The sequence below is a fragment of the Aspergillus aculeatus genome, assembly GCF_001890905.1.
Source record: "Aspergillus aculeatus ATCC 16872 unplaced genomic scaffold ASPACscaffold_9, whole genome shotgun sequence".
Classification (NCBI taxonomy): Eukaryota; Fungi; Ascomycota; class Eurotiomycetes; order Eurotiales; family Aspergillaceae; genus Aspergillus; species Aspergillus aculeatus.
The window spans coordinates 2,261-14,418 of NW_017962984.1; the positions used below are offsets into that span (position 1 = coordinate 2,261).

The window sequence follows — 12,158 nt, forward strand, 5'->3', positions numbered from 1 at the left end:
TATTTATATTTTACCTTTTAAATACAGTCTAATACAACTATATTGTATTTAGTACATGACTAATCAGTTTCAGACCATTTTCCTTGGTCATTCTTTAACCGTTGAGTAATATACTGTATTGATTACGTGTTAGATAATAAAAATATATATTTCATAAATACTATATTTAAGAATATAAATTACAATAAATCAAATTATATAAAGATTTATATAGTATTTTATCTTTATACCTGTGTCTGTATTTTTTAACCGTTTTGCTTAAAACGGTTAACCGTCAGGTTAAAAAAATCCACTCTACTCATAATGGTTACAATACAGCTAATATATCTGTAAGAAGACGTCTACTATAACAGCAGCAGTCTATAGCTGTACTAGCTTATATATCAGCACAATAAAACCGTCAGATATAATAAACTTCTGTACAAAAAAAATAAGAATTATTATATATACTTTATTTTTCTGCCGACAGAATATTTAGTTGTATATATAGTATGATTTTCTGCCGGCATAATCTTTAATGTAAGATTTTAGTTTTGTATATATAAATCTGTAGAGAATAGCTTCTGCTGTTATTATTTATAATATAAAAATTATAATTTCTACCGAAAGAATCTAAAATATAAGATAAAAAAGATTATTTCTAATTTATACAACATAATACTCATTTTTATAGTTGTAATCTGCGAGCCAGTTTTTTGAATATTTCGAAATCTAAATTACAAATAGTAAAAAGAAAGAAAAGATAACAAGTATACTCGTATCGGAGTAAAAAGTTCTTGGAGTATTATAGTAAATATTATATAATAATAATAAATACTAATAACAAGTAAAGTTCTAGACTGCAAATTACTATTATTTTAATAATCTATTATTTGTATTCTATATACAATCTACTTATATTTTTGTGAATTTCGTAGTATTTTTAATTAAGTCAATTGCTGTAATAACAATTGTATAAAAGACCAGTACTTTCGAAGCAAGCTTGCTGATTAGTTAGAAAAATATTTTTAGAAGATAGAGATCGCTGCGTTGAGAGTAGATAATTTTTTTATAAATACTTTAAGTAGTTTATCTTCTTTTAAATTATAGGGCAAAGCTTTGCGGCTCGAGCTATATGATTTTGTAGATATCTACACGGATTCAGCCGCTTACTCACGAGCTTTAGCTCTGGTTAAAGGCCCAGCTGGTTCTGATTTCTCCATTGTCCTCTTCTCTCTAAGGCATATGCTGGCGTCTAGAGTGGCTAACAGCCAGGTCAGGTCAGATTAATTAAGATTTTTATACCTGACCGCAAATTATAGTTAAATATATATATTCCTGACCGGCTTAACCTACGGTTAACTAGTAGGTTTAATTTCTCAGTAATTAAATCTTTCTTAAAAGACGATAAAAAGAAACAGAAATTTGCTGCCTAATTTTAATCTGATTTTCTATCTTAATCTGACTGCTAGATTATGGCCAGGTTAAGATTAAGATATAACAGTCAGGTTAAGCCACTCTACTGACGTCGCCTTGTACAGTAGGAACTGTCTTCTCTTCGGAAAAAGATGTATTAAGATCTAAGGATAAGGCAGGCTCTTCATTCAGCTTAGTTAGAGACGATGATATCTGCTTAATAGGTCTGATATCTACTTCGGATAAAACTATATCTTCGCTAGAAAGTTCCTATTCTAAAAGATTATCAGTTATTTAATATAAGTTCTTAATTTTAAGCTGTTCGATCCCGACTTAAACCTTTTTATACTCTCAGAAACTATATATATTAGATTAATTAGTTGTTTTATTTAATTAGAATAAAAAGAAAGATAGTATTTCTAACAGCTATTAATTAATTTTAACTGTAGTATAAATTAAATAAACTGTAGAAGAACTTAAACATATATTACTATTATTTATAAAATCTGAAGTATTAAATATAACTAATAAAATTATTATATTATTCTAACTGTTATATAATATCAATATGCTTTAGCAGTTTTTAATTGTCTATACTATTATTTATAGTTTTTTCTATAAAATATTTTATATTATAGTTCTAACTGAAAATAAGAGCTCTGTAACAATTATAGAGAACTATCAGAATTTAATTTTTAACTTTTTTAGTTTGTATAGCGGTAAATTAAAAGTATTTTTATAATATTTATACAAATATTTATATTATATCGACTAAATATAGTTTAAGATTATTTTCTTATTTAATATAGTAGATAATTATGTCTTCGGAGTTTTATTGAATACTATATATATCGTTTTGTACTAATAGTATATATTATAAAAATGTCAGCAATAATCTTACTCTTTTTTTAGAAATATAATTATAAAAAAAATCGAAACATTCTAAAGACTATAATTTCTGAATAAGATATTTTTTTATATAATTTCGAAGCTTCCTGCTTCGGATAAAAAACTCTTATTCTATATATAATAAAAAGCCTATTATTTTATATATATTTAATATAATAGCCAGTACAGATGATAGTATAGTAATATTTGATTATCTTATAATATCAGTTAATTATTAATAAAAGATAGTTAGTACAGTATTTTTCAAACTTATAATTCTTTTTATTATAATAAATATAATATTTTCAGTAATATTTAATTTATTAAAAAAATAAGTTCCGTTCAGAAGCAAAATATTATAAATAATATTTATAAAAATACGGATTTCGGTTAGGCTTCTCTATACTATAGCTTATTAGTAAAGAATTTATTTAAATATTAGAAAATAGCTTATTATTCTATAGATTTACTATAAGCCGACATCTAATATTATTTTTTTATAATTTTTCTATTAAATAAAAGATTCTGATTAGAAAAGATTACTGCTGTTAAATAATCTAATTCTAATAGAAATTTATATAGTATTTATTTCTCTGCCGTTTATTTGATATAATTAAAATATTTATAGTTTTTAGTCAGAACTTTTTTAATTACGTCGATTTCGGATCTAGTTGCTTTAGTATTACAGTGTTACTGAAATACCTTTAAATAAATTTCTTTTCTGAATATTATATTTATATTACAGTCTTTTGATTTCGTTCGCTAAATGTATATCCTTAATTTTTATACTAATCTTAATAAAACTTAGATTTTTATTAAGATTTAATTTCTTTTTTATAAATAATTAACGAATAAGTTTATTTTCGTAGAATTGCTTAAAACCCTGAAAATAGTTTATATATATATGATCTAAGAATCTGTTTTTTAAAACTTTCATATAGATATTAATAATATCTATATTAAAGTAATTCCTAAAATAATTATTACTATAAACAGATTTTGATTTATATATAAGAATCTAAGCTATAAGTATTAAAAAATACTTAGCTGTAAGTAGAGTGGCTAACAGCCAGGTCAGGTCAGATTAATTGGAATTTTTATATCTAACCGTCAGATTATAGTCAGATTAAGAAAATTTTTATATCTAACTACAGTATAGCTAAAAATCGGGCGGTTAATTATTTTAATTATTTTTAGTATTAAGATCTATCTGCTATATCTCTTTAAGCTCTAATACAGTTAAAATATATTTAGATTAACAGATTATTAATCTAATTATTTTAACTGTTATTTAAAAGCATATAAAAGAAAGCTTTTTAAATTAAATAAAAGCAATTAAGCAAAGTATTACTATCTTCTTTATTTCTTTTTTAAAGAATAATAAGAAATTTCTGATGGTACTGATAAATTCCAGCTTTTTATATAATTATTATTTTTATAATAAAAAATATATATAAAAATATATAATTACAGCTTTATTTAGACCGTATATTTTATAATATAAATTTTTATATCTAATCTTATTAACTTCTTTAACTCTAATAATCTTAATTATTCTATTAATCTAGTTAGTTTATTTAATACTAACAATCTTAATTACTCTATTAATCTAATTAATCCTATTAATTTTAATAATTCGAAATATTCTGTTAATCCGAATCTACTTAAGATCCTACGCTATACTATTTATTTAGGTTTTTTCGGTAAATATACTTTTTAATAATTATTTAATTTAATATCAGATATTATATCTTTTATAGTAGGTTCTGCCAAAGTCTTTTCTAAATATAAAAATAAGATTTTAGTTTATTTAATCTAATTAGTTCTAAATATCTATAGCTTTAAACTTTAAATATAATTTTTTATTTATTAGATCTATTAATTAAATAAGATACGGCGGGTGCCTTAGCTGCATATTAAAATATAATAATATATTTTAAAATAAAATAAACTGTTTTTATAAAATTTTCTGCTTTTATCTTTCTGTATCTATTACTTACAGAGTAGTTACAAAATTTTAAGTCAATTATAGTTATTTAATTTATTTTTAAAAAATATTATTAAGTTTTTTTTCTGTTTCTCAGATCTTTATAAACTATAATAATATTTAAACTGAAATAAGCTTTTTAAATCAGATCTTTTTTTTAAGTCTCGAGATTACGCGCGTCGTAAAGAATCGGAAGATTATTCTATATTTAACTCTTTAAAAAAAAGTCTTTATTTTTTAAGATTAGTAGTAGAAGATAATCTTTTCTAAAATCTATATATGAATTTAAAAACTGCTATTTTACTTCGGTTGGAAGAAGTTATTAATAATATAAAACAGCTTTTAAAAAGATATATTATTTTTTAATAGAATTTTTTATATCTACTGTACTGCATGTCTTTATATCTTATAATATGCGGAAATTAAAAACTTAAGAATTAGTTTCATAAGCTATTATCTTTGTAAGAATTATAAAAAGAAAATACTATTAGTTATATTTAAATAAATAATCAGTCAGATACTGAATGAAAAACTATTAAAGATATTTACTTATTTCTTTATTCTTTAAAAATAGATCTTTTTCTACTGAAAATTAAGTTCTTCTAATCGAGCGCAGATTAAAAAATGTTTTTTAAAATTATCGAAAGATATATATATACAGTTGTTATTAAAGTTTTCAGATAATAAACAGATATTAATTATAATAGACTGCTGGACCAGTTCTAATTAAAAAGTATTTTTTATTTTAACTTAATATTTTTTAATAAAAAATATATATTATTACGAAGTTCTACTGGGCTTCCGACCGGTATCTGAATTTATATTAATATAAATCTAGTTATAATTATTCTATTAGTTTTATATAAATATACTCTAGTCTATTAGTTATTAAATATAATAACTAATAATATTAATAATAATAATTTAATATTTAATATAATCTTATCTGAATTTCAAGCTTAGTTTAGTCAGAGTATCCAGCTTTATAATACTTTAATTAATTCTAATTTTTTAAAGATTATTTAGAATCAGTATTATATATTCTGTTTTATTTATATAATTCAGCTTGTAATTAATACTCTTCTGCGAAAAACTTCAGATTAAGATTTTAAATAATACTATTAAATATATCTGAAAGAATTATAATAAAAGTTTTAAAGCTTTTTCTAATATTTTAAAAATTCTTAAAAAGATATATTCTAGGCGGTATTTGTAAAAGGCTAATATAAACAGCTTTTAATATAAATAATAGAAACTATCTGTATTAGTTTTTTATAGATGGCTTTTAAAAATCTTCTTTTAATAATAGCTTATTTTACTAATTTTTAGTTATAGATTCGGAAAATTATATAATTTATAAATATAAGCTCTTAATGCTGTAAGAAGTTTTAGTTTATTTAATAATTTAAATCTGAATCAGTTTACTATCTTCTTCTGGACTGTAAAATCTACTGAAACTTAATTTATTTTATAATTTATCGAATATTTAATTTTTATTAAATAATCGAAAGTTTTATTCAGTACTATAAATATAATAATATCAATTATTTTTATTCTACTATAATTAAGTAGAAACAGATAGAATATCTTTTTAAGTTTTTATATTTTTTTTTTATATTCTGTTTATCTGAGAACAGTAGGCCTACTGTTTATAAAATTTATAATATTTATAATAATCTCTTTAATTATTTAGATTATTTAATTAACTAATTAGTAAAAAAACGGATGCTCTGAAAGAAGAAGATTCTCGAAGACTTACAGAATATATATTAAAGCTTTGAAAATACTACTATTATATCTATTAGATAGAAAATTATATTTATATAATTATAATTATTCTAAATCTGATATCAAAACTTAAGAAGTTTAAAAAATATATAATTTAATAATAATATTAACTGGTATAACAAGTACCGAACTGTTTTTAAAAAAATCTTTTTTTTATTACAGTTAGCATCCGGTGATTAATATACTATTATCTGATTCTTTATTATTATCTAATTTAGATAAAGTCTTTTATAATATTTTAAAACGCCGGAGACTTTTATCCGCAGTAGAAATATTTAAAAAACTTAAGATATATCTTAATATTAAAAATATATAACTTAAAGAAATATTTTTAATTAAACTAATAATATTTTAGATATTATAAAATATACTGATATTTTTGCTTACTGAAAGTCCCGCTGTAATTAGTTTTCTATTCTCTATTAAATAATTAGAATTGTCTTTTAGTTACAACTAATAATATTAGTATTAAATATTTATTTAATAGTTTTTAAAATATCTGCTACTATCGCCGGAGCTGTTTTTATTCTAATATAATTAAAACAGTTATACTTCAAATTGTATACTAATTATTTTATTATTAATAAAAAGTATTAAAATACTTTTAATAATCTTAATTTAGATTCGATTATCTTTACATCTAAGAAGCAAGAGAAGAATAAGATAATTACTATTTTTTATATTAGTAAAAATAAAAATATAAATAATTTTGAAATAATTCTAATAATAGATTATTATTATTAGCAATAGAAGAATCAGCCTTATCTAAATCTTCGAATATTATATATATTTAAATAGAAATAGAAATCCGGTTTTTATAATTTCTATATTATTATAATTACTGTTCTGGACAGTATAAAAAGTAGTATAATATTATTAGTATATTTAATAATAAATACTGTTTTTTTATATTAGATTTTGTAAAAGTCTTTTATAAAGTATAATATATTTCTTAGATGGAATAGATAGTATAGTAGAACAGATAAAAAAAATTAATTAGATTAAATAGATTAAATAGATTAATCAGATCAGTTATATTAATCAGATTAAACAGATTGGTTAAAATTAGAGAATATTACTATACTATAATTAAAAATATATTATATTTCGTATATTATTTATATAAGAAGAATACATATATTATAAATTAACCTGCAGTTATTAATCTATCTGCTATATCTAATCTTTCTAATCTATATATATAAATAGTTAAAATAATAATTGTATCTTAATCTGATTTTAACTGTACGGTTAAAAAGTTTTTATATCTTAACCTGACCGCCAGGTTATGGCCAGGTTAAGGTTAAGATATAACGGTCAGGTTAAGCTACTCTAGCTGTAAGAAGTATTAGCTAAACTTAAAAAACAGCTTATAATAAAAAACTATAATAAATAATTTTACATAATCTTTTTTAACTTACAGGATATAATATAAATTATAGCAGTAATAAATAATTAGTATTAGTAAGATATCTTTTTGTATTTTTTTAATATTTTTTTTATTTATAAGTCTTCGCTGACTCTAATTACCAAAATCCTTTTTATAATATATTAATTTCTAATTTTATTATTCTACCGAAGAATTAATTTATTCTTCTTCTTTAAGATTCTCTACTTAAAAACTTCTATTATTTTTAAGAATCTAAAAAAAGTATTATTAATAAAAGCTATATTTAGAAGATATAATAATCTAAAATAAATTAGTTTATTACAGTTCTAAATAGTAGTATTAAATTTATTAATATTAATCTATATTTATATCTCTGCAGGAATGCTTGCACGTGCTATTTATATAATATTTTTAAAATTTTTATTATTTTTAATAAATTATTAATTTAAATACTATCTAATTCTCTAAGAAGCTTCTGTATTACGAAAGGAGATAAATTTAATATTTTATTATTATTAACAGCTAATTATAAGAACTAATACTATATTTTTATTTATCTTATAATAGAAACTCCTACCGGCTTTATTTTCGGATGCTAGAATTAAAAAAGATATTCTGGATCTTATATATAGATTCTGCAGAGTAATAAAATAAAACTAAATATAGTATTTTTTAGTTATAAAAAATAGATTATTAATAGTCTAAAAAGCGACTATAGCACGCTTAAAACTTTTTAGTTTAAAATTATACTTAGATCTTTTTATATTTTTAATATACTATTTTATAATTAAATTATACTTAATGTATTACTAAAAGTTAGTTATATAACTTTTATATACTTTTTTCAGTATAAAATATATTTATGCTATATAGATTCTGTCTGTGCTAATAAAAAAATCTTATTTCTAATTTTAAAATAAAATCCTAAAATAAATTTTTAAATTTAAATTAAGATCGAATTTATAGTCGGACGTCTATTAGAATTAAGTCTATTTATAATTAAATTAATATACCAGTAAATAAATTTTTTAAACTTTTTTAAATCCGGTATTTAATATTTAACTTTAATTTTATAGTTTTTGGATAATTTCTTCTCTTCTTTCAAAAATCTATTAAAATATAAAAAGACTTAATATTCTAGAACTTAAGATTAATAACTTACTTTTTATAATAATATACTCTATTTTTATAATTTTCTTTTATTTTCGGGAAGTTCTATCTTCTAATTTCTAAATATTCTCAATTTAATAAATATCTGTATTATAGCTTCGCTCTTAGCGGAGTTTATAATTGTCAACAATATAGCCAGATTGCTGCCTCAGGCCTTCTAATTCGTCGCCTCAGGCTCGCCAGTTCGCTGCCTCAGGTTAATAAGTTCGCGGAGTGGATTCCCGAGTTCCGAATTCCTCAGCAGGAAAAACAGTCTGGAATAGTCTACTTCTATTTATTTTATTATTTCTATTTAATAGGAACTTATTGATTTTTTTATCTTTATGAGTTTTTTATGTGTTTTTTTATGTGATCGCGGAAAATCTCGGAGAATTAATATAGCTATTCAGCTATAAATAAAAGGTTAATCCTTATTGTTTTTTTAATTAGTTGAGCAAGCAGTTTCAGTTCAATTCAATAAGTTTCATTAGTTCAATCAGTTTTCTATTCAAGAAATTGATTTTATTGATCTTTCACTTTTCTTTCACTTTTACTTCACCCCTTACTTGAAATTTTTATGGATTCCATATAAAGTTTAAGTGAAAAGTAAGGTCTTATTGAGGTGAAAGTGAAGCTATTCAGAATTCGCCCAGTCCTAGAGAATTCTTGTTAATAATAAGTTTTTTTTATTTTAGTTAGTTCTAAAAGTAGAGGTCTGAACGGCTATTATCAGTAAGTATAAATAAAATTAAAAAATTAAATAAAAAATAAAATATAAAAAAATAAGATAGAAAATATATAAAAAAATAAATTAATAATTGATAAACTCGGGTGAGGTAGGCTCTATTTATATTCAAACTAAAAGAAAAATATCTTAGATTAAATATTATTATTTATTTCTTATTAATCTATCCATTTGCGATAAACAGATAATCAGTATTAAAGATATTTTTAATTACAAAAACTAAAAAAAGCTAATAATTATTATTTTAATAATATTTTTCAATTTTATAAATTTATATTAATACCTCAGATTTTGATAAGTATTAGTTGCGTACGGTTTAGAAAGCCTTTTCTAATTATATAATTTACTATAGTAAGTAAGTAAAAGCTGTTTAAAATTACTAACTAAATAAGTCAGAGTAATCCGAAAGCAACTGGAATTTCTAAATATATACTCTGTAAGTAATCTATAAGTATTTTAGAGTATATACAGATTGTTTATATACTGCCTTTATAAAAACAGCGATACTCTAATTGGATAAGCAAACGGGAATTACAGCAAAACAGTTTACTTATACACAAATAGAAGGTTGAATTTGATAAAACATGAAATTTCAAAAAGAAAAAGTGTAAATACTGATCACAGATGGATACGTACCAGTAAGTTCCACCATGATTGACAGGTCACTGGATGTGTATGCATTCTAATGAATACTCCGGATTAGTGACAGACTGCGATGTCTCAACTGCACCGCGTCAGCATATCTCAGCATGATCTCCCAGCTACTGCTTTGAATGGCAACTGGACGAATGACCTCCGTGTCATGACCTTCCCTCCCGGTCGCATCCGAGACGTTTTGGGCAGCAACCAGCTTTTCTATTCCCAATATAGAAGGCAGACAAGACATCATGGACGTGCGATCAAGTGATGGTGACGCTCTATCTTGATCCCGTCCACTTCGATCGCATTGATCGCGTTATGATGACCCGGCTCATCCGCGACATTGCCCGCAACATTGATGGATGTGGCGGTGCATGCGAGACATGCATGCATGTAGTGAGCCGTCTTTTGCCCGGTTTTTCTCAGCCTCAACCCCCAGCCTCCAGCCCTTATGGCCGATTGCCAACTGGTCCCGCTGTTACACGCTCCAACGGGGAACAAAAAGCAAAATGTAGAAGTTGAAAGATGGACAGACGCTCATCTTCAACCTGAATTCGAGAAATTCCATACGTCAATAGCATGAAAAGCAAGTGTTGAAAAAGGCAAAAAAGATGGTGAGCGTATTCAGCGTCATTAAGGTTGGAAGAGGGCGACATCATTGAGTGGGCCCTCTCGCCTGCTGACGGGCCGGCATCATCTTTCCGTTCCTTCACGGTACTGATCGTCCAAGTGCAGGGCGCACAGGACGCCGAGCGTTGCTTCTTTCTCCGCTGATGCGCGGGAAAATCTCCCCAACATGGCAATTGTCACAGATGGTCACCAGGCCAGATCCTGCTGGGTTGTGTTTGAATGTGGGGGAGACCGCCGACTGCGCCTTCGCACTATTGCCTATATAAACAGAGCATGACCAACCTCCCTTCCATCGTTTCATAAAAACACAACGGAACCAAATCCTTCTCACGCTACAATTGTACCTATCTATCTCTCATTCTAGAAAGCACGCCCTTCCGCCTCCAATTTACCACCATCACCGCCATCATGCAGTTCTCCCTGTTTCTGTCCACTGCCCTCGCGGTCGCCGTTTCCGCCGCCCCGGCCTTAGCCCTCCCCGCCGCCAGCTTCAACAATACCCGGGTAATCCAACTCCGCCTGTGGGGGGAGCCCGACTGCGCGACCCTGAATCTGGGCGAACTGGGCATCTACGGCTCGCAACTCAACCAATGCTCGTCCTTGACCTTCGGCGATTACATCACCCAATCCGTCAGCTTCGAAGGAAACGCTGATGGCTGCGGCAGTAAGCCCATCCCCTCAATTCTTCAGATGAGAATTTATAGAATCCTCGAACTGATTATTCATCTTCTGCAGTCCAAATCTTCGACAGTGATGATTGTACCACCGGTCAGCACGATCCCACCGTGGGACAATGCCTCAGCGGCACTGCCGCGGGCTTGTTGAGCTACAAGATGGTGTGCTAGGCTTCCTCCCTTCCAGGGGGGAATTTTGGCTTTGCGGGGGGGATGCAACCTGTCACACTACCGTGTCCCACCCTGATAATGGATATATGATGGATTATACGACGGCTCTAATGATGAATAATGTATAAAGAAAAAGGCGGGGGGGGGGGCAGGAATCGGGTACAGATCTTGGGATATCACTAATGCTCTTTTCTTTCTTGTTGGCAACGTACAGATGATCATGATGATGGAATGTTTTATGGAGATTGATTTGTTATGTGGGCAGAATATGTACTTAATTATGAGCTTCTTATGAATATTATGGATTTCTCGTCACAAATCAACATCTTCCATGCCCCCTGCTTTCCATTCTCCTTGCAGTGACTGGCTCCACGGCGAAGTGCATCTTTATCGATCTGCAAGGAAGGAAGAGTTTGCTTGTTTCTGAACCAGAATTAAATTCGATAGTACCATTGTAACGGTAGTAATCACTATATGGCTATGGAGCAGCAATGTGACGCTTACTCCTTGTGGTTTGCCAACCGATTTGTTGTTTTCTAGGGCTAGTTAATCCTAATCTCTGGTCGGCGAAACTTCCTGTCGACAAAACGTGATGATACAAAATGTCCCAGTCCCTCGACTTTAGTCTTCCGTATCCCGTGCATAACCGATAGATGTAATCAAACGAGACTCCATCGGCGTAGCTATTTGAATCCAGTCACT

The 12,158-nt window shown here is 26.3% G+C and overlaps 1 protein-coding gene across 1 annotated transcript; it reads left to right on the top strand.

The window, feature by feature from the left end:
* The first annotated feature begins 10,893 nt into the window (after nt 1-10,893).
* On the top strand, nt 10,894-11,792 carry ASPACDRAFT_120147 (uncharacterized protein). The gene is made up of 2 exons (XM_020196319.1): nt 10,894-11,275; nt 11,347-11,792. The coding sequence occupies exons 1-2, from the start codon at nt 11,020-11,022 to the stop codon at nt 11,454-11,456; spliced, it is 366 nt and encodes a 121-aa protein (XP_020055386.1). The 5' UTR covers nt 10,894-11,019; the 3' UTR covers nt 11,457-11,792.
* Nucleotides 11,793-12,158: the final 366 nt, after the last annotated feature.

Excerpts from the sequence above, each read along its gene's own strand:
- ASPACDRAFT_120147 (XM_020196319.1), top strand. The coding sequence starts at position 11,020 with ATGCAGTTCTCCCTGTTTCTGTCCACTGCCCTCGCGGTCGCCGTTTCC. Across the intron at positions 11,276-11,346 it reads AAACGCTGATGGCTGCGGCA|TCCAAATCTTCGACAGTGAT; the intron begins GTAAGCCCATCC and ends CATCTTCTGCAG.